The 24,438-nt window shown below is 34.4% G+C and overlaps 1 protein-coding gene across 1 annotated transcript; it reads left to right on the top strand.

Annotated features, from left to right (window-relative positions):
- The first annotated feature begins 6,508 nt into the window (after positions 1–6,508).
- Positions 6,509–23,973, top strand: LOC107037908 (sodium-independent sulfate anion transporter). The gene is made up of 11 exons (XM_015256731.1): positions 6,509–6,806; positions 14,376–14,643; positions 15,822–16,075; positions 16,863–17,064; positions 17,327–17,547; positions 18,440–18,611; positions 18,690–18,857; positions 19,522–19,683; positions 19,797–19,937; positions 21,797–21,942; positions 23,468–23,973. The coding sequence occupies exons 2-11, from the start codon at positions 14,466–14,468 to the stop codon at positions 23,834–23,836; spliced, it is 2,013 nt and encodes a 670-aa protein (XP_015112217.1). The 5' UTR covers positions 6,509–6,806; positions 14,376–14,465; the 3' UTR covers positions 23,837–23,973.
- The last annotated feature ends 465 nt before the right edge of the window (positions 23,974–24,438 follow it).

Raw genomic sequence — 24,438 nt, 5'->3', positions numbered from 1 at the left:
GAAATTCCTTATGTCATTTTATGTGGCATAAAATAGTATAGACCACTCGGGCATAAACTTCGTTTTCAACGAATGTGAATACAGACCTCGCCTTCGGCTCGGCCTGTAAACTTCACATTCGTCGAAAACGAAATTTGTGCCCTTGTACTCTAATGTACTATTATCACCTCAATTGAGTTAATAAAACTGCTATTCGACTACCTAAACACTACCTGAATTTGATACGTAGTTATTAGACAAGCGCTTGAAATCACACGAGATAAAATGTGTTTATATTTATGCGAATTCACAGTATAATAAGAAACAATGGAGCGTTCACGCGCATTATTAAATAATCTGGCCTTATCATCCCCGATCCACCAAGCAGATATTGCCATGAATTTACTTGTCAGCCGTTATCCGGACACCGACATCTTTAAAGTAGCTCTACTCTTCGGCCGGGCTATGCTGTAATTTTGGATATTTTCAGTTTTCAATTTTTTCAACTAAATTGCATGGAAAAAATTTGAAAAAATTCATACCCAGTCAGTATTATCTAAATTAAATTTCGCAAAATAGTGATATTTTTTCAAACATTTCCCTCTTGTAAATAAATAATAAAACTTGTTTGCAAAACGGTGGATTATTTTTTATGAGGTGTCAAAAAAATTCTTCATTTGTTCACATCTAATGAAAAAAATTTCAGATTTTAATCTTTGATTACAATGAAAATGTTGATTTCCACATAAGATACTGGGTTAAATCCTGATTTTTAAACATTTCTTCTTTGAAAACCCAAAACGATAATTAAAGTGAGAAAAAAATTAGAATTCCAAATCTAATCGAGTTTTCTGCAATTTTTTTGCAGTTTTTAATAATCTTTGAATTTACCGTAAGGGTAGAGCTACTTTAATGATCCGTCGGATTAAATACTGNTAATAATCTTTGCATTTACCGTAAGGGTAGAGCTACTTTAATGATCCGTCGGATTAAATACTGAAATATGCCTTCAATACCTTAATAACAGACAAGCGTATCTACATAGGGAACTCATAGAACTTACGCTTGTAAGATACTGTAAAAACTGATTACTGATGTAGCTATACTGTATATAGGGGAGGATGGGGCAAAACGGCCCCCCTTCAATCGTCAATATTTTCCGATTCAATAATCCGATTGGGATGAGTTAGAGCTCGTTTTGAAGAATGAAAAATTATCTTCAAAATGAAGTTGAAACTGGGAATTTTCACAATGTCATTCACAAGTTATTGACAATTGAAGGGGGGCCGTTTTGCCCCACCCTCCCCTATTTGTAATTAACCTCCCCATACTGTTCTTAAACAAGTTCTCAAACAAGTCTTACTTGCGCCAAGAAAATATTTTTTTGAAAATTATCAAAAAAGAATTTTTTGTGCCAAACATGCAGAGAGTGCGCCGGGATGAAAAATTTTTGTCGCAAAAATTGATTTAGTAGTTAAAAAAAAATTGCATTCTCTGTACACGCAAAAATGTCATTTCTAGCACTACTTCTTCGTTATTCGATACTCCCATACGTATTTTGCTCCGAAAAAATCTGTTTTATGCGAAACAAGGGATAGTAGTTTTTCGTTTCGACTGTCTAATAATCACAGACAAGAAATGAACCCTTAAATGAAACAATAATAATGATATGATAGCAATCTTGTAACTTAGGGATAAAATATTTGTTGATAAATTTCCCTCTATATAAGATATTTTCAGCCTGAAAAGGCACCGTCTGGTGTGAATTATCCGCCTCTTGAGCCAAATATTTCGTTGCTGTCGAAAGCAGAACAATTATTCATGTTTGAGACTTTCAAATTCGAACCAAACAAATTATTTTTTGGCAATTTTCAACTAGCGATTTTGTTGGCCCAAACAAGACTTGCTTGACAACGTGTTTGTTCTTCTGTCAGTGCATGTATCGCCATATCTACCCTTAAATGTTTACATTTGTATGGAATACTATTCTCAAATACCATTATTGGTTAAACTAGTACTGAACTACAATTAAATTTAATCCTGTGTTACTATAGTCATATAATTGGCCTTGGCTGTTTGACTATATCAAAAAATAAATAAATAAATGAATGAATAGGTAAATAAACAAATCAACAAATAATCTATTTGCCATAATACGTATTACAAATTTCCCCAGGAAAAAGAAATGAAAACAGAAAAATTCTTTTGAGTGTTGAGACTCTCACAACCTTATATCTTACAACCCTTTCATCACGATCAATGAAGATTCAACTTATCCCAATGATGTTTAAGTAGAACTTACGACATTTTGAGAAATCCCTTGTCATTTCATCACCTCAATTGAGTTAATAAAACTGCTTCGACCAACTAAACACTATCCCAAATTTGATATCCAGTTGTTAGATCAGCGCTTGAAACCGCACGAGTTAAAACGTGTGTTTATATTTACGCCAATTCACCATGTGGAAATACAGTGGAAAACAATGCAGTACTCACTGAGCCCAGCACTACGTGAACCGTTAGATCACACAAATGAGATTCGCTCATTGAAAACAATGAAAAGTAAATATTGACCGTTGAACACTCGGCAATGATGTGATGTTTGCTATCTTGGCTCAATTACATCAAGTCAAGCAAGATGGAATTACCGTTGATATATTTATTTTTGTATCTGATTGACATCAGTCATTTCATGGGCAACAAAAATGGTACGTCAGTATAAATATTGTACATATTGTAATTTTTTGGTGAAGGTACACGGAGAAAAAAGTTGGAGAAAAATTAGAGAACAAGTCACTAGTTAATTGTGGATCGAACTAGATTTTCAGTACTTTTTGAAAAAGTGCGAGACGAATAGTGAATTTTCCTGTCAACGAAAACTCAAACTCAAACTTTGGCTCTCACTTCGTTCTGAGAATTTTGCAAATTATGTCACCTTTGATTTGTTTCATTTTTTTTCAGTAATTCTTATAATCAAAACAAGTATTTTGAGCCATTATACAAGTTGGGGATACTGAGGAACCAATTTTATTTTTCATTTTTTCTTTCCGAAATTCCGCAAATTTGGTCAAATCAAATCGCCATTAATTTCCAAGAATATCAGCACCTGATTCATTCGGCGTGGAATATCTTATATACTTTCTTTTTTTTCTTGTGAGTATTATTTTAGATAATTTCACTAAGCACGTGTACCGTATCTTCATTTCGGTGAGTGTTTGAGAATTAATAAAAAAATGTTCATAGTTATGAGTTTGTTTTTTTAATCTTGTGACTTTCGACCCTTAATTGTGTCTTTCCGCATAGCGGTGGTGACACCTCTTAAACCCGAATCGGCAACACTGCTAATAAGAATCGACCTCGGTGGCCGAGTGGGCTAGACGCAAATCTAGTGTGCGAAAGGTTGTGAGATCGATCCCAAGTGGAACCGAATTTTTCACCGCGAGGCTCCGGCGAGCGGGAGATTGCTAATAGAGTACCCGCCTGTGCCGAATGGGTTTCCTGTGGTTTGCTCTCCTACACCCATGTTCTATAGGACTGCGAATGCGGCGCAGTATAGAATCCACTGCCGCATGCATAGGGTTAGATAGAGTGCCGAATGGGACCCGAAAAGGGACTCGAAGGCCGTTAAAATAGTATATTTCGATACTTTTTGCAAAACTCATATTCGCCAGAAAATTTTTTTTTGGCCGTCTGACGAACAATATTTTCTGTCATGACGGCCGTAGGCAGAGATTCACGGACGCGGAGCGTCCGTGAAACGCTGCCTTACGACCGGAATGACAAAATAAAACTAATAAGCCTCAAAATCTTGCGTTGTTAATCTCTGGGCAAACAATCGTTGTTTTCTTAATTGTGCAGACATTGAAAAATTTTTAGTTACTATTGCAAGATTATACTCATTAATGTATCTGCATCAATCTGTTTACCGTTCCGAGGGAAATTTGCAGAAATCACAAGTTCTTGGTTCAACGATAAGAAATCATCTATCACGCTGTTCGGAATAATTAATTGAGGAGTTACGTGATCAGTGTCACGAGTTTCTATAGCTTCATTGTTGATCAACAAACGGTTCATCGTTATTTTCAAGTTAAACTGAATGCATGATTTAATGGCAGTGATAACTATTGTTTCTTCAATTACTGCTTACTTTTTTTACGCTTCATTAAATTTTTAGCATTTTAATCATTCATTAACATTTCCTGTTCAAATTCATTGTACTGTTGAGAATTTTTTGCCGACATTTCCGATACGCTTTTCAGAAATCTTTTTCACATTTCAGTTCCACTGAAATTTTGAGGAATTTCATAATTGAAAATTTAAAATTTCATGGGAAAATCAATGAGAACTGGAAATTTCAATTTAACTATTTCGTGAAAATCAGTAGAAATCAGGAAAATTGCGGAAAATATATTCCTTAATCTTTAATTAATTGACAAATTTTCATATTTTGGCTATGAACATGCATACCTGCTTTTATTGAAAATTTAAATACGTTGAATTATTCTGGTGTTAATGTTGCTCAAAAATTTGGAATTTCATTGAATTTTCAGTCAAATCTGAAATTTCATAATTGCGGAGCAAATAAAATCTAAATTGCATTCAATATGACTCTCCTGAAAATTTCGATTGCCATAAAATTGAGAGAAAAAATTAGTTCTGCCGACAAATTATACGTTCCCCTGAACATGATAAGTTTCGTAGTAGGTGGTTTTCTCATGAGTCATTTATATATCTTTCGGGTAAATACATTTCGTTAGCTTTATAACAGAGTAACGTAAGTGCCAAAAAATCTCCTCAGTCAAAAAGTTTCGAATTTTAAACTTGTTTCCATACAGTTACTTCTCGTTTCTCACTTTCAGGAGAATTTTCGTATTTCGGCACTTACGTTACTCTGTTATGAAGCTAACGATTTGTTGTACAGAGAATTACATGAGCCTCCGGTTTTATCAAGTGAATGTTATTGAGTAGTGTATATCTTTGTCCAATAAACACTCATAATTTTCATAGAACAAATGATAATGTCAAGAGGAAACTACAATTTTCTTGCCGACAACTGTGTTATTGACAAAACTAAATAATTTCTCAGGGACAATTTGTTTTTTGGGAAAAAAAAATTGTTTCCTCATCAATGTATTCTTTCTATAGTGTAAACCTGTGGAGTCTTCTCAGATTAAATGATTGTCGTATAATAGATTATATTTTTTCCTGCCAACAGTTCGAATTCCTCTACGCGGAGAGAAATATTCAACAAAAATTACGTATCTTTTCCGTAATTCCGGAGCGGAATGTGGTTGTAGGAAATTTTACGGAGCTGTCACGGAATTTTTCCAGAGCGCTCCGTAATTTTTAACTAAATCTCCTGTGAAAAATCATGATAGGGTAAGCTACGCAGTGGATGGACACTGCCCTATAGATGGACGAGCTACTTTTGGATAGGAAATTACGCAAAAAAATACTGAAATGTGAATTGTTGCTTTGAATTTTCAATAACTGTTGTGATTCTTAACCCCTGAGTGACGATTTTTTTCCGATCAATTTTCTTTTTCAATTGCTAAAAAACAAACGTCCATCTACTGGGCAGTTTACCCTACCGTCACTTGAATTTTCTGAGTCGATTCCGTAATCGATGAGCGAATTGTGAGTTCCGTAATTTTTACTGAACATTTCTCTCCGTGTAAGGATATTTCTGCTGACTACTACAAAAATTCAATTTTTGTGAAAGATATTAAATTTCCTTCTATCAAGTTGGCTAACTTCCCTCAAGTGAATCTGTTCCACACCATCAAATATTCTCCCGTGGAAAATATACTTTTATTACAGTAAGAAATGAATTTTTCTTCTTTCACAATTACAGTAAACAAAAGATTACAGTGCATAAAAAAATATTCATAGACATCATATTACACTACTCGATAAGCGGAATAGAGGCTTCAAAAATCGTTACACTGAATTTTTTTAAACTGGATGTAACACCGCAGAAATACCACTAATATCTCTCCCCAATCACAAAATGTAACATACGCAAGTACAAACTAATACCGTCATCCATATCTTACACTCGTATGCAGCACATTTCCAATAACACCGCGATCCTACCACACCGGTTAATTACACTCACGTGAGCCCTAACATTTGAGGCTCAACAGGTAGGCAAACTCGTGACTCTAATGACAAAAAAAATAAATCATTAAAACAAAGGAAAACTTGATTACACCGATTAGTCCTAATGGAAGAGACGACGATAATCGACTCACGTGAATTGTCTTGATAAAAAATATATATATACAATTAAAATATTTAAAAAAATAATGAGATCCATATATACATGCAGTATATAGGGAATCTCATTCCCAAACTGGGTATGTAAATACGAGCCTTGAGGAATGCTGCGCTCCGATTGGTTTGCGTTCGAGTGACGTTGACTCGAGTGCGGGTAACAGGGGGGAAAAATTCGTGGAGAAGGGCGAGGCTGAGAAGGGGAAGTCAGACCGCGTGATACACACGGAAAACACATTTGTGAATACGACTCTGGGCATTTATAAACGCGCTCCTCAGATTCATGTCGATTCAGTTTTTTTTTTAAATTCTCCCTCGAACGATCGTTCAATTTTACACGTTTAGTCTCTGTGATTTGTGCACATCAAATGTAACCAGTGTTTTATAAAAAGAGCCTTAAGTGTTGCTTCGTAGACCGACAGTATTCAATCGAGATTAATTGCATATTTTTAATATTACGGGGATTAATTGAACTAATGTATAGCTCAGAGGAGGAAACGAGAGAAACGTTCAGGAGTCCAGGAATATAATAGCAACTGGTGACACTGGAGGTGATTATGAGCAACATTATCCTTGATTCAAATCAGAAATGAAAAATATGAAAATTCGACGAGTTGGTTTTCATAATATAGTTTCAGGAATTTTCAATGAAATATCTCTTAAGTCGATTCCACTTTCCTATTTGGCTTAATGCGATTGATGATGAGGATTTAAACGACAGAGATTGGTGATTTATTGTCATCAATGAGCCCAGACAATTTCAATCAAACCGGCTGACCCATTATCGAGTACCATCACTCGGCTTCGGTTTGCCTTTGTTGAAAATAACAATAATAAATTCGGAATTTAAAGTTGTTTTTATGATAGTTGAACGTTTATCGATTGTACATTACTGGGTATGCAAATATATTCTAGGCATTTGGGTACTTCCTGCATTGACAATGCGCAAATATTTGGCAAATAATTCATTCTTCATTTTCTTTTTATTTTTGGAAATTAAAAAACTCATTTATAAATGTCATGCAATATTAATGAATTATTTTATACTTTGAAAAATGATCTTGTTTCCAATCACATTGTCAGAATTTTTGACATGTTCCGCTCACTTTTTGCGCGATTTTACGCGCATAATGTGAGGCCATCGACGATTGGTGCAAGTGGACTCAATTATCCATTCGTTATCACGGATTGTTTTATCGATTCCTTTAACCGCTACACCATTTGTGGAGTAAAACAAACGGATAAAGTGTATGAATTCTCGACGCATACATTCATGATGCTCAAGTGTATGCGATTCAACACTCCACGTTGACGTTGCAAGAGAATAGATATCTCGGTGGCGGTGGAGGATCCATTCTTATTGAATCTTTTGTGGATGGAGTAACATAAAATTTGAAAGTTACGAAACAGAGTGATCGTTGCGTAAAGAAATACATGGAGATGGTCTCAAGTGTATGTAGGGCTCCATTCGATATATTCATTACTCACGTAATCGACTGTGTGCAGGCTGCTCTTCAAGTATATGGAAACGCGCTTCTAATTCATGGTTGGGACAAAGATGAAGTCGATATGAGGTGTAGAAGAGTATCTGGGAAGCCCTAGTGGATATTTCGTGGCGCGGAAACATCCCGGCGTGAGTTGGCGCGCGGCTTTCAATGTTAGGGCACGGGCCCTTTGGCTTAATGTCGCAGAATTTCGATCAATTTCTGGTAGGCATCTAAGGGAGGTGGCGAAATTTTTATAATAACCTTTTTTGTAACTCTTAATTGGCTCTACAATAAAGGTTTTAGTGAAAATTTGGCTATTTGCTTTAGAATCCGAGATATTTAGTGAAAACTGAGCAATAGTCGAAATTGATTTGAGGATATTCAAGTTCTTGGGGCTATTTTTTCTCCTGTAAAATGCTTTTTTCCTTTTCGAACATCAGAGCTTTCATTTGTTAAGTTTCCAGACATTTTACAATAGTTTTATTATTTAAACTTTGCAGGTCTGAACCTGAATCTCGATATTAAATTTAGAAAACATTTTAAAAATTTGAAAAAAGATTAGAAAGTTTACCTTTGTAGAAAGACTGATGAAATAATTGAAAAATTGCAATTTTTGAAAATTACGAGCATTTTCTGTAATATAATTTATCAACAATGAATTTACCAACTTAAAAATCATTGGCTATTCAGTAAAGGTTTTAACAAAAAATTTGCTATTTGTTTCAGATTCGAAGATATTTAGAGAAAACTGACCCGTAGTCGAAATTGATTTGAAGATATTCAAGTTCTTGGGCTGTTTTTTCTCCTGTGAAATGCTTTCCTACTTTTATGGTCAAACATCAGAACTTTCATTTGTCAAGTTTTCGGACATTTTACAATGATTTTATTATTTAAACTTTGTAGGTCTGAACTTAAATCTCAATGTTAAAGTTAGAAAACATTTAAAAAATTAGAATTAAGATTAGAAAGTTTACTTTTGGAGAAAGAATGATGAAATAATTGAAAAATTGCAATTTTTGAAAATCACGAGCGATTTCTATAAATAATTTATTGACAATCAATTTTCCAACATAAAGATCATTTGTTCAGAATCGTCAAAAATTTATTCATATTCTGAATTTTACCAGAAATTCATTTAATGCTTAAAAAAATTAATTTCCGAAAGTTTAGACAATTTCAATTATTTATTTACAAACAACGAATGTTTAAAAAAATAATAATTCGGTGCAAAATGTAATTTGAATGACGTAGAATATTCATGATTTTTTTCAAATTTTTCTTCCGCAAGTTAATTCACAAATTTCATGATTGAAAATGGTTGAATCTATAGTGAGGTCTGTACCCCACTGTAAAAAATATTTGGAGATCCTTAAACCGTTTTACCCCTTCGTTACTGACATGTCAATAACGCCTATCTATCTAGAAATTTCACTGCATTTCGGTAGAAAGAAAAAGTTTAGTGACTTTGGTGTTTCACTCCTCTGCTTGATGAATTATCATTATTTTCCTCCATATTATTACCTTTAAGATAACACTTCATTTTAACAGTCACGTGCTGTTGATAAATATGTAATCAACGGGAGTGATAATATTTGCGTCTATTGTGTGATCTTTGAGGCATAAAATTGAGGTGTTTACTGAAGATTGTTAAGGATGAGTCACTTGTTTTTTGAATGCTTTGATTGGCCTCCGAAAAATACATTCAGCATTTTTTTTCACCATTGACATGATGAATTTCACGTGACTGCAATTGTTAATATCAGCTGAATGACAAACAAGTGAAATTGATGGGTTTTATGGTTATTGTCAAATCGTCTTAAGGTACTTCCTCAGTGAGTTATCCTTGGTGAAAATTTCGCAATGAACTGCAGACCTAAAATTTGGATCATATGTTGTTGAGGACATGTAAAAACGACTCCCAAAATTTCAAGTATTTTTTCCACGCCAATTTTTGAGATATCCATCGTCAAACATTCAATTTTTGTCTTTTTTAAGTTTTTGTCGATGCGGGGAATGCAAAAATTTTCTGGAAAATTCAAGATCTGTGTGGGAAGCTCGTAAATCGTTAAAGGAATATTGTTAAATCTCCCTAGAATATTGCAGAAGATTCTACAACCAAAAAAAACAGCTTGATTGTGAGATTTATAGTCTCAATTTGGGACTTGGAATACTCACATTGAGATTTTTCAATTTTTCAAATTGAGACATTCGGTGGCTGGAGTTTTTTTTCCCGTAGAAAAATTCCCGGATTTTTTTCCCCGTCAATTTTTCCCTTTGAACTTTTTTCCCTCACTAATTTTTCCCATGTAGAACTTTCCCCCGGGGTTTTTCCCCGTTGAAAAATTCCCGGAAATTTTTTCCCCGCCAATCCTCTCTCACCAAATTGTTCTCATTGAGATTAATTTTCCTTACGAATTTTTTTCATGTGGGATTTTGTTTAGAGTTTTTCTTCAGAAAATGCTAATTGAATTTATTGTTTTTTCTTAGAAGGAGAAAAATGAAAAAATTAATGACAAAAATCGCTTTAATTTTCATTTGCGATTGTTTCGTCCATTCATTGTTTAGCGACCAATGTTGATATATAAATTTTAAATCCATATTCAATTTTTTGTATGTTGCTGATTATATTGAAAATTAATCATTTTAGCTTGTTGGAATATTAGTACCTTGTGTGGTTTTAGCTGTTCTATTTGAAGAATTGAATCTTATTTTGACGAAAAGGTCTGTGTAAATTATTCATGATGTTCAGAAATTGTCGACTTCAAGAAAATAATGGACATTACGAATATGTCTCTGATTTCATATTTTCCAGGAAAATTTTACACGGATTTTTTTCTGGAGCACATAGGAACTTTTCCGGAAAACATTTTCCGGGGATTTTTCTCCCGGGAATTTTTCACGGGGAAAAAATCCGGGAACCGTAAATTTCTAGAAAATTTTAAAGTCTCTCAAACCTCTCTCTAATCCTCTTTCAAGTTCGACAAAGACGGAAAACAGACCCTTGCCTAGGCGTACAACGTTGTAAATTACTTTGAAATACTTGTGAGAAACTCTCAAATCCCACGTATTTCAGAGAAATCACGTACTGCGGAAAATTTGGACAATGGTCCCTTTTTTTTGTTAGAATCCTCCAGTTTGAAATTTCCCTAATTTGTTGCGCCCTTTTACCTGGTTGCTGCTTCCCGAACCGCCCAGGTATGGTCAACTGATGGATGACCCTCACGGCGTACCTAGAGGACATCTTTCTTAGATGCGCTTTCTCCTTTTTTTTAATGTTCTTTTCCCTCTCCCTCTCCTTGACTAATTGCGTTTAAGGGGACCCGGAAACAAAACAAATAGTTCGACTCCGCAGTTACCATTTCCATCGACTTTTAATTATTCATTCAACATTTTCCGACTTAATTTACCTCTTCGAGTATTCATTTATGCACGGAATTCAATTAAAAAACATCTGTGGAATTTATCATTCATGCAACAAATTCAATTTGTAAATTCTCGGTGTCCCTCCTTGACGCGTGTGGTTGTATTGCACTGCTACCAACTCAGTAACAAAAAATGATAGGAGATAATGTGAACTGCGAGAATGTGCATATGGACCCGTTGCTGTGCGCGTATTTTTTTAAATATTGCTTTGAACAAAAAATAATTCAGTAGCGAAGTGGTAAAACGGTACAAGTCATTTTTGAATATCGACCAGTTTTCAATAAATATCTCGGAATCTACGGGAGATAGCAAAATTGTTGTTATAACCTTTTTTGGAGAGTCGATTGAGTGCTACAATAAATGTAATTACAAAAATTTCGCTATCTCCCTTAGATTCGGAAATATTCCTCAAAAACTCAACTGAGAGATGAGTCGACTTAAACCGTTTTACCACTTCGCTACTGAATTACATCAATGAGAAGCTTGTGGCCGATTTATATAATGTAACTAAGAGTATTTTTCATGTAGCTCGTCACGTTTGTATTTTATTTAATGGATATGATTCGGAGGTAGTGGAAGGAGTAGTTGCTTTGTGTATATATACACGGCAGCGATCGACCTGATGTTTTGTACAGTCGGAGTCAAAACTTTTCGTGGCCCATACGCTACCGCGTGTCTCGATTTAATTCAGTTAATTACACGGCCCGATGTAATTAAGAGTATTTTTCATGCAGCTCATCACGTTCGGATTTTATTTGATGGATATGATTCGGAGGTAGTGGAAGGAGTAGTTGCTTTGTGTATAGATACGCGGCGCCGATCGGCCTAATGTTTTGTACAGACCGAGTCAAAACTTTTCGTGGCCCGTACGCTACCGCGTGTCTCGATAGAGTCCTTATAATGCCACATTAATTTGAAAAATCATTTCAAAGCAGAAAATCATTTCGAAGCAGGGATTGCCCCCAACTATCCTCAACTATCACAAATAAAAGAATGATTTCAATCATTATCATTTACTGCTTCATTAACGGTTACAGATAAAAGGGGGTCTAGAAAGTCTTGAAAAACGTTGATTACCAGAGCAATGCACGGAAACGCACAGTGCATCACGTGCATGTAGTCTGTTCACTCGTATCAACGGTAACAATCGTGTTGCACCTGCAGCTATATGTATATAACTGTGGCATATCTCTGCGAGTTGCGCGCATAATTGATTGATGAATGTTTTCATCACGTGGCAATTGAATGGATAAGACTGAATCCTTGCTTATCTCGAAATGATCGGACTGTAGGAAAATTTTTGGCGAGTTATCGAGGATATTCTCCGGAATGGAAGAAAAATAACATTCTTCCGTTGCACGTTTTTTTTCTTCGATTGATGGTCCCATCACGTAACCGGAAAATTCTATCGAGTGTTTAAACCGCTGGACTTTGCGGAATTTCGTTGAGTATTGAGGAATTCCACACGCGCTGGATGTAGTGTTCTTACGAGATTCCTTCGGGTAATTGTCGTGCAATGATTTATTAGCTGATCCTAACATTTATAAAAATGAGATTTAATGCATTGCTGATGAATATTAATAACTATGAGTTAGATGGTAATTTGTAGGTGTTATGCATGGTAAGAAAAATTTAAATTGAAAATATCCTGTTTTCGTGAATGAAACAAATGAAAATTCTTGATTGAAAATAAATCATGTCTCAAAAACTTATCAACCAAAAATTTATTTCTACCGTATCATGCACGAGAATTTTTAAGTAAGGATATCTCAGTATCTTTTACAGTTTGGTACAGACCACACTATTTTCAATCGAAACAGTTTCAATCGTCAAATTTGTTGATTAAAAAAAGTTGAAATTTTTCAAATTTTTCGTGAAAAAAATTCGAAAAGAATCATGAGTATTCGGCCATATTCAAAGTAAATTTTGTACAGAATTATCATTTTTTTAAACATTCGTTGTTGATGAATAAATAATTGAAATTGTGCAAACTTTCGAAAATCTTTTTTTTTTAAAGCATGAAATCGATTTCTGGTAAAATTCGGAGCATGAATGCCGAAAATAAACTAAATAAACTAAAATAAACAATGAACAGGAACCTCTCTCGGTGGGCACAAGGAGAGCAATTTTCTAGAAAAATTCTGGTACGAGTAGTGGAAAAAATCGCAATCCACCGGTTGTGAAAAATTCTAGTGCTGTTAAGGTAAAATGTCCAAGGATGTCTGTGAAATTTTCACAAAAATACAGGGAACATTTCACGTTTTCTCAATAAAATTTCCAGTGCCAGAATTTTTCTAAAAAATTTCTCTCTAGATTAAAAACACCTTCCAAGGGCCAATTTTGCGGTCACAGAAAGCAATAACTAATATTTTCACAATTTTTTGTTTTAATTTGATTGCCAATATTTCGAGTGCTGAATGCACTCCTCTTCAGGGCCAAAATCATTAATCTACAAAAATCAAATATAAAAATCAGAATATTCCGGAGTAATCGTCAGTTAAAAATTATAAATTGAAAAAAAAATTCACTTACAATGTTTTTTATTCATTTCTATTTAAAATGATTCTCTCCAGAATTTTTCTAAAAAAACTTCTCTCCGTGTATACTCTGAATATCTTCAAATCTTAGTCGCAATTAGACGTCATCATCAACGTCAATACCTGGTTAAACTTGAATAACAGTATCACCAGATATACAAAATAATTTTATCCATATGTGGGCGTCCACATGAAAAGGGACCACTTTGTCGATTCTAGTTTCCGAGATATTCACATTTTTGTGTCAGCAACTCCCATTTGCACCATTGTTAAATTGTTTTTTCCATCTTCTCCAACGACGTCATTTTTGACCCCATGAAGATCATTTTGGACTCAAAATGTGCGGCATATTATCAATATTATCAGAGTATACATAACACCATATCGATAAAGTGGTCCCTTTTCATGTGGACGTCCACATATTATGATCATCAGTGTTCAATGCAAAAAATCCGCAGTTTTCCGCAATCTATGGGCATGACTTTTTTGCATTTTTTGTGCATTTCATTGCGATTACCCACGTACGGATTTCCCATGTCTGATTCATGTTTACGAAAAATTCCAATCCCAATGCCACCGTTGGATAATCTAGAACTAGGTAAACAGAGTGATACATAAAATGGGACTTTCCTGTATCAAGTTGGTTAATTCTACACACAACTATTATTTGCAGGAGGAGGGATGTAAAATCAACCACAGCAGCACGAATTGGCAGCAAAAAAGAGTGCGGAAGGAGCTAGAGAGGTGAAGACATTGTTTAAAAATGCGGAACGGCAAGAATGTCAATAAAATGAATGATAGATCAATCAGTGGTTACGTGAACCGGGGAATACAGGACTCACAAGAAAATCTTGATCTTCATGACTCAAATACGTCACACGTGTTGCGGAATTCGAGCGATGAACGAAATTCAGATATGCAGGGCTCATTTAATTTTATCTGTAAGTTTTTACTCTGCTTATACACTCCAACTGATTAATATTTTATCTCTTGTCTTTTTAACACTTTCAATGTTCAATTCTCGTTGGTTTATTTGATTAATTCAAAATTTGGTTGATTAATTTTAAAACGTTACTGAATTTGTTTTCGGCACACAATGAGGATATCCAAAAAGTAAGTATGATGGATAAAAAAGTGTGATATGTGTTCAAAAGGCGTCAAGAAGAGAATCGTTAATCAAAATTATTGTATTTTTTTTGCTGTTCGTGAATGGGAAAATTTGTAAACTAAGAATCTGCAATACTTTTTCGAATTGATGATGAGAAAATCGACACTCAAAAAAAATAATACCTCATTTTAGGATTGCGAAGGTCTTCATATAAAATTTTAGAAAGGCTTCATTCGAAGCATGAAATTTGAAAATCCCCAAAAATGCGACCCTGCCACTCTGGTCATCTCCGCGGGGATTCCCCGCCGTGTTATTTAGGCTCTAGCATTGGTGAATTCACTCAACACTGCCCCAGCACGTTTGGCGAGTTTCCGGTAGAGTCGCGTGATGCGCAATTTCATTTAACATGGGAAAAAATGATTCATCTGCCCGAAATAATTTGTTTTCCTTAGGAATTTTGGGAAATATATTGTTTTAAAAACTAATATAATTTTTTAGAGACCTCAATTGACAAAATCAATTTTTGCCTTCTAAGGAAATCCTTGCAATCCTTTGATTCTCGAATTCTTGAATTTTGATTGAAAATGATGTAGAATAGTCTGCCACGTAAAAATATGAAGTTTGGCGACCATTTCTGTATGTGACCACCGCCACCTTCCCGGTGGTCAATTTTTAGAAAACTGAGTAATAAAGCGGCTAAAGTAATTCCAAAAAATCTGAAATGTTGTCAAATTATAGGTCGTGATGAGGACTAACACTGTGCAAAATTTCAGCTCGATCGAGCTAATAATTCAATAGTTTTGAAGAAAAAGCGATTCGTTTTTAAATCGTTTTCCACAGATATCTACAAAACAAATGGACCGATTTCGATTTTTTTGTTTTCAAAATATTCTTTTCAAGGCCTTCATCAACGCAATGTATTGATGAAGGCATCGAAAAAAATTAATGTTTGTCCATGTTCCCGAAAATACCACCTCCTATTCACACCTGAAAATTATTCACAAAAAATAGTGGTCGAGGAACCTGGGGATGACGAGGTCAAGCATAAAGATAGTGTCTTCAAATCAGCCTTTCAGTACGCAGGACAGCGTATCAAATCCGTATGTACAAAGAAGATGCTTTATAAACGATTACCAGTGCTCAAGTGGTTGCCGAAGTACAATGGAGCCGATGCAGTTGGTGATATTGTTGCTGGAATAACAGTTGGACTCACTGTAATACCCCAATCATTGGCTTATTCACATGTCGCTGGATTACCACCCCAAGTAATTGACGTTATTTTCATTACTATGTTCACAGTATTATCATTCCCATGCATTTCATCATAAAATTACAGTACGGTTCAGGAAATGGAAGAGGCATTTTTCTCGAACAATCGCGGAAAGAAAATATGCTTGGATTGAGTAGATTTTATAGCAGGATCAAGTATATGCATAAACCTGATTCAAGTATATTTTATATTCGAATGGGGGATAGGTGTTTCCATTCGAGGATGATTATTTCGTAGCAGCACGGGTTGTGCCAAGCCTTCTCAAGTGTAATATAAGGGTCAGACACTAAGTATGAGAATATAAGGGTCAAAAAGTGGAGGTTAAAAAATGAGGGGCGGAATATTAGAGTCAAAAACTGGGGGCCTGAATGTAAAGGTGAAGGAAGGAGGGTCAGAATGTTAGGGTTAAAAAAAGAGGGGCAGAATATTAAAAGTAAAAAAAGTGGGTGGCCCTCATTTTTTAACCTACACTTTTGACCCTTATATTCTGACACTTAGTGCCTGACCCTTACATTACACTTGAGAGGGCTTGCTGCAACCCGGCCTGATACAAATTAATCATCTTCGAATTGAAATACCCATCCCCCAATTGAGTATAAAATATACTTGATTCAAGGATATTTTATACTCAATTCAGGTTTTTTTTTTCGCGATCGTAAACAAACGCTAATTATTCATTTGCATAGAAAAAGAAGAAAACCATCCAGTCATTCATTCAATCAATCATAATTAAAAATTATATGCAATTGTTATGCGCTTAAAAAAAAACATATTTTTTTCAGTACGGACTGTACGGCAGTTTCCTAGGATGCTTTATCTACATCATATTTGGATCCTGCAAAGACATACCATTCGGTCCCACCGCGATAGTCTCGCTGTTAACGTATCAAGCGGTCGCTCAGCTCGAAGAAAAAGTTTTGCACGCGATTCTCCTCTGTTTTCTATGTGGACTCGTCCAACTATTCATGGGCATATTTGGTCTGGGTAAATCACTTTGAATATCGATTAAAAAAAATCACGAGCTAGTAGAACCAGTTTGCATTCTTTACTAATTTATGATCAGCCTGGAATTGATCATAAATTAACTGTGAAAGATCAACAGATTATCAAGATTGTGCGCGATGTTGAGGCTTTATCATTTTGAAAATATTAGCATTATTATTGGCACAGAATTGGCATTTCGCACGTGACATACTGGGCAAATCACCTTGACTATATTTTTTTTTCATCGCATTTATAAATGTAGGATTCCTCATCGACTTTGTGTCTGGACCAGTCAGCTCGGGATTCACCTCAGCCGTCGCATTCATAATCGTTAGCACACAGGCTAAAGATATTCTTGGAATTCCTGCCAAAGGTGCGACGTTCATACAATTGTGGAGAAGTCTGTTCGAGAATATTCATGATACTGAAATATGGGACTCAGTACTCGGTGTTTGTTGTATCGCACTTCTTCTACTTCTCAGAGTAATTATTTCTTGATTATCGAGGGGCTTTCGTTCATTTCAATTTGTATGCAATTTTTTGACATGGAATCATCATAAATTATGAAAATTATATTGAAAATATTATATGGCAAATTTTCCCAAATATCGTCCTGATTTTTGGCGTCAAATTTCGTATTGGGTTGCGAATTTTACCTTTTGTTGTACATATTGAGGAGAGGTTTGTCCTAAATTTTTAACCTCGTAACTCCATTAATAAGGGAGAAACCTCAAATGGAAGTTTTTTCTATTTCCTTTTCAATTAAATCTGACGGCTACAGTTTCAATTTTATAAAAAAATGTTATATACATTTTTTTAGGAAAAATCCTGAATTTCCCGAAAAATGCGTAAATTGATTGTTCCACCACATCGAATTAAAAATAAATTTATCCCATGGAAAGAATATATTTTTTCACGCATGCACCTAAAATTTCACCCGATACACGGAGAGAAATATTCAATAAAAATTACGTATCTTTTCCGTAATTCCGGAGCGAAATGTGTTTGTAGGAAATTTTACGGAACTGTCGCGGAATTTTTCCACAGCGTTCCGTAATTTTTATCTGAATCTCCTGTGAAAAATTACGATACCGTCACTTAAATTTTCTGAGTCGATTCCGTAATCGGTGAACGAATTGTGAGTTCTGTAATTTCTACTGAACATTTTTCTCCGTGTACCTAATACCCAACAATATGAAATTTGACCCCGAAAACCATGACGATATTTGGGAGAATTTGCCATATATCGTAAAAAATTATTAAAAATTTAGAGGACAATTGCAATTTAAATGAGTTCTAAGGAAAATCCTAATTATTATTTTTACAATGCCGTTATTCCGCCGATATATTCATTAGACTTGTTTCTCATTATCAGGTAGTTGCAGCCATACAGTTTGGCCCAGCAGATGATGCGCTACGAACGCGTCGTCACAGAATATTAACTAAAATTACGTGGCTGACTGGAACCTCCAGAAATGCCATTCTGGTCATTCTGTGTGGATTATTAGGATATTGGTTCTCGCCAAATACACCTTTTAAATTAATTCGTGAGTAACGATTCGAGCTTGATAATTATATGATGATATTTACAATTGAAATTGACAAATCTGTGGGCTTTATTCCAGGAAATCTGCCCAGCGGAATGCCACATGTTCAATTACCACCGTTTAGTTATACTAGAGAAGATAACACAACGGCATCATTCTTCGATATGTGCTCGAATCTGGGAAGTGGATTATTCGTTCTGCCGCTGATTGCCTTAATGGAGGACGTCGCAATTTGCAAAGCTTTTGGTAAATATTATCATTGATCACTTTGTATCGCCGCTGTTGAACGTTCTTCGCTGAATTTTATAATCCAGGTTCATGAAATTCAGTAGGCGGGAAAAAATAGACCCCACGGAGAGAAATATTCAATAAAAATTACGTATCCTTTCCGTAATTCCGGAGCGAAATGTGGTTGTAGGAAATTTTACGGAACTGTCACGCAATTTTTATCCAAAATCACGGCATTTTTCCAGAGCGTTCCGTAATTTTTACCTGAATTTCTTGTGAAAAATTACAATACCGTCACTTAAATTTGCTGAGTTGATTCTGTAATCGGTGAGCGAACTGTGAGTTCCGTAATTTTTACTAAACATTTCCCTAAACATTTTTCGTGCAGGGAAAAATAGCTCACACACCCAAACCCCGTCTGACTTGACTATTTTCCGTAGTCTATTTTTCCGGGATTCCTTGCAATATTGTGTGAATATAATAAAGTGATACTACAATAAAATTTTTATCCATCTGTCTGCATAAATGAGAAAGAAGACTAAATTTTTTATGTACTATCGATCTGTAGTTTTCTTGAAAAATGATAAATATCACTCTTTAAAGCCGTTACCACTCACCACTGAACAGAATTACATATGTCTCCGGTACTTCTGATTATTGTATTCATTAATCATTAATTCAGGAAATGGCCAACCTGTCGACGCTACCCAGGAGTTGATAGCCATAGGCATGGCAAACATCGGTAGCTCATTTGTTCAGGCATTTCCCGGTAGTGGGTCATTGAGCAGAAGTGCTGTTAATAATGCCTCAGGCGTTAGAACACCGCTCGGTGGACTTTATACAGGTAAATCATTACAATCCATGGTAATGGAAAATTCTTATCGTAATTTTTATAGTTTTTGGTACACTTTCGTAATGCTCTTTATGACCTATTGTATTTTGGTATTTTTCCAACAGGCATCCTGGTTATTCTAGCACTATTGTTTTTTACTCCATATTTTTACTACATACCGAAGGCATGCTTAGCAGCAATAATAATAGCCGCTGTTATCTTTATGGTTGAGGTGAAGGTAATAAAGCCCATGTGGAGGACAAAAAGTGAGTGATAATAAACAGGAATAATTAATTACCTTACATATTCGTCTTTAAGGCTATCCAAGTATCTTTTACAGTATTGTACAGACTATATTGATAGAAAAAATTATGTTTATTGAGATGTTTCTTTCTTAAAACAAGTATTGTACACTTGAACCAATTTCAAATGAATAAGATCATACGGTGAATATAAATTATTTCTTCGTGAGATATATTTACTTGAATCAAATACAACAGTTCTTGGCGTCAAATCATATGGATTCATCACGAAAATGGAAAAGTTCGATTTTTTTACTTAATATAACTTAATATTATCTCCAGTCGAGAAATTTTCTACTTTCATGAATTGATCAAAAATTCGTATTTAGGAGATGATTACATTGAGGAATGAATTGAATGTTGTTTTCTCGAATGAAGCCGATGTTTAAATTGAGCTTTCCGTACATCACATTGAACGAAATTTGTGATATCCAAGTTTGTATAGAATTGCCGTAATCTGTGATTCTGTTATTGTAAACTAATGCGATTTTTTTAGTCAAGAAATACAAACTTCTTTCAATTCAACGACATCTTACTACAATCTCAAAGCTTTTTCCGCATAACAATATTCATCCTGATTCGACATACGAAATGCTCACTTCAATTATAATTTACTTGGAACAACGTATGATCGTGTTGATTGAGATAACAACGTATTTAGTCATGAGAATGATTTTGATTTTTGAGTAAACCAACGAATTTCTGGAGTTGGCAAACTTTTGGCTAGAAAGAAATTAAATACTCTCATTATTGCAACCAATGAAAGGAACTTCAATTCTAGAGAAATTCGATTTCTCCCAATCAAATGTATCTCAAGAAGAGACAACTGATGTTCACTATGAAATCGTATTTCTTTGAAAAATAACAATCAAATGATAGTTGGTTTAAATAAAATTCTATTGATAAAACTGATTTTTTCTGTTAGTATAGAGATTCAACCATTTTCAATCATCAAATTTGTCAGTTAAATTGCGTGAGAAAAATTTAAAAAAAAATCATGAATATTCAGCGTCATTCAAATTACATTTTGCACAGAATTATTATTTTTTTAAACATTCGTTGTTTACCAATAAATAATTGAAATTGTTTAAACTTTTGGAAACCTAATTTTTTGTAGGCATGAAATCGATTTCTGATAAAATTTTAAATATGAAGAAATTTGTTATGATTCCGAACAAATGATTTTGATGGTGAACAATTGATTGTTCACAAATTATTTATAGAAAATGCTCGGAATTTTCAAAAAAAAATTCGGTTGCAATTTTTAAATTATTTCATCAATCTTTCTCCAAAAGTAAACTTTCTATTTTTTTTCTGATTTTTAAAATGTTTCTTCACGGTTCAATATCGAGATTCAAATTCAGATCTGCAAAGTTTAAATAATAAAATCATTTTAAAAAAGCATTTCACTGGAGAGCATATAGTCAAAGTACTTGGATATCCTTAAAATAACTTTTTGTACTCGCAGTAAAACTATTATTACCCACCAGTGAATATATACACAATATCATGTCATTATTCTTGAGCGGAGAAGGTTTACGACCTCATCATTAAACATGTAGATTACATGAAGGTATTTTGCATTGCGGAAATACAAAAAAATGCGCAAGTCGCAATAGTCACGCGCTCTTCGTTCAGATATCAAATGTATATCATGAAAAAAAAAATATTTCTCGTGACAGTTCAACACGATCACCTTGAAACAAAGATCGCGCAATTCTTCCGTAGACTTGCACTAGACTTATCATTAGATTCTTCGACGCGGGAAGGAGTTGATGGAAATAATCTTAGATAATCACTATTATGTTTTTATGTTTCAACAGAAACGGACTTGGTGCCAGGCATTGCCACATTTGTTGCATGCTTAGTGCTCCAATTAGAAGTAGGCATCCTCGTTGGAATTGGTCTCAATGTTTTATTCATTCTGTATCACGCGGCGAGACCAAAGATCTGTTTGGAAAAATTACGAGTGAGTATTAATCTTCATGATGTTGTTATTCACGTTGTTTCGATCAGAACAATAGATATCGAAGGATTATTATTGCTTTTGTGTTTTTTGTGAATATTGATAGTTATTCATGTGCTGAACGGAAAAATTACGATGATCATTGAATTTATTCTCATGTTATGCTCCAGGCTTTAATCGTTGAGAATAGTTGAGCGGAAAAATCTCAGCAAATTAATGCCACAGATTTCAGATGATTTTGAAAATAGTTCACTCATAAAAATTACAACTTATTTTAAGATTTTAAATGTCTCGAAATAATATTTTGAAAAGTCGTAGTTTGATAGTTTTGAAAGTCTCAATGTGCGACTTTGTAATTGACTTTATGTAATTTGCGACTTTATAATCGAAAGTCTCAAAACCTTTCGATTATGCACTGGATGCAGAATCGCAAGGTCCCGGGTTCAAATCCCGGTCTGGACAATCCAATTTTGTTAGTAAATTTTGTTTGTAAACTAATATCGATAATTATCCTGGTTCCTCTCCGATCTACTGCAAAATTCTACCCAACAATATCCTGTGACGTCACAAGATATGGAACGCTATGTAAATTCGTATTTTCTGTGAAAAATGACTTTGGAATGTGTTAATTTGAGACTTTGAAATCTCAACTTAAGCCTTTTAAAAGTCTCAAGTGGAGAGTTTGGGAGGTTTTATTTGAAATTTTGAACCCTCATTTTAAGCCTTTTGAAAGTCTCAAGTTGTGACTTTGGAAGCTCTTAATTGGGAAGTGTGAGATCTCAATTTAAACATTTGGAAGGTCTCAAGGTGAAACTTTGGAAAGTCTTCATTTGAGACTTTGAACCCTCAAATTAAGCCTTTTGAAAGTCTCAAGTTGTGACTTTGGAAGGTCCAAATTTGCAACTTTGAGATCTCAACTTAAGCCTTCTAAAAGTGTCAAGTTGAGACTTCAATGAGGTTTCAATGTGAGACTTTTATAGACTTAAATCAATACTTTTGAATACTTCAAGTTGAGATTTCCGGAGCTCAATTTGAAATTATTCTTCAAATGAAGTTCTCAAAGACTCAACTTGAGACTTTTAAAAGTTTTAATTTGAGACTATTGAAAGTATCAACTTGAGACTTTTGAAACTGTCAATTTGAAATATTTGCAAATTTCAACTTGAGATCATAAGTCTCAAAATAAAGTTTGTTGTTCTGGGTGTTCCCTTCATGCAACTGAAAATAATGTACTTTCTTATTTGATTTTTTGCTTCTCTGATTTCTTCTCGCGTGAAAATACTATTATAAAAATATCACCATAAAAAATGTAAAAGTCCTCCTTGTCTGATCGCAACGAGAAAACAATTGGCACAATTACCTTGCAATCTCAGTACCGTTTTACGACCTCAATAAATAGAAGCCATTGCTGATAATGAAAACAACAGTGAAAATGAAAATCAATAAATTCGAGTTGTATTGCATCCAATCTAAAACTCGATGATTTCCCCCAATGAATAATGAATTCATGATTTATTTATGATTTCAGACTTGTTGCGGTGTGGAGTACCTGATGTTAACACCGGATCGTTGTCTAATCTTTCCCTCAGTGGATTACGTGAGAAATTTAGTGACAAAATACAGTCGTTGTATTGGTAATTCAGTGACACCAGTGGTTATTGACTGTTCACATGTTTACGGTGCTGATTATACAGCAGCAATTGTCATCGAAACATTGACAAAGGACTTTGCAGCACGCGGACAGCCACTATTTTTCTACAATCTGAAACCGTCTGTTTACGCTGTATTCGAGGGGGTAGAACCGTCCCACTTAATTGTTTATTATACGCAAGAGGCATTGGACGATCTTCTCAAAGAACGGGGCTATCTCAATCATCAGACGAAAAATAACGTATAAACTCCGTGAAACTATGATGAATGCGATATTTTGTACATAATATTCATAATTACTATAGTATTAGTCAGAGTTGTGAACAAAGAACGAATAATGATAGATGTATATTATATGAAATTGGATGTCAAATCATTCCATAACGTACACTGTTGGAAATTTTTTGAAAACGCATGGAAGATATGAACGTAATTTCATGAGAGTGACGTTGAATTGGATTTAAGGGAAAAATGATTATGAAATTTTAAAACTCCTTTCAATTTCAAGGGAACATGAATATTCAGAAATAAAATGACGTGAATTTTCAATTTTTCCTGAATTTTTACGGAATAATGTAACTGATAATTCGAGTATTTCATTGATTTTCTGATCATTCGAACAGAAAATCAATGGAATATTTGATTTTTCAATGACAATATTTCCTGAAATTTCAGTGGAAATTGAACACTATAAAAATTATCAGAATTTGACACGAATTCAGACGAAAATTTTTAACAGTGTATCTCTGCTCGATGCACTCTCGTGCACTTTATTGAATGGTAGATATTAAATTATTGAAAGATGAACGATTCGATGAGAAGTATTTCTTAAGTTGTGTAAACTCTATC

Source organism: Diachasma alloeum, unplaced genomic scaffold (genome assembly GCF_001412515.2).
Source record: "Diachasma alloeum isolate Michigan unplaced genomic scaffold, Dall2.0 Dall_scaffold_00271, whole genome shotgun sequence".
Classification (NCBI taxonomy): domain Eukaryota; kingdom Metazoa; phylum Arthropoda; class Insecta; order Hymenoptera; family Braconidae; genus Diachasma; species Diachasma alloeum.
The sequence above is the reverse complement of the archived record's forward strand: the minus strand, read 5'-3'. Positions and strand labels throughout refer to the sequence as shown.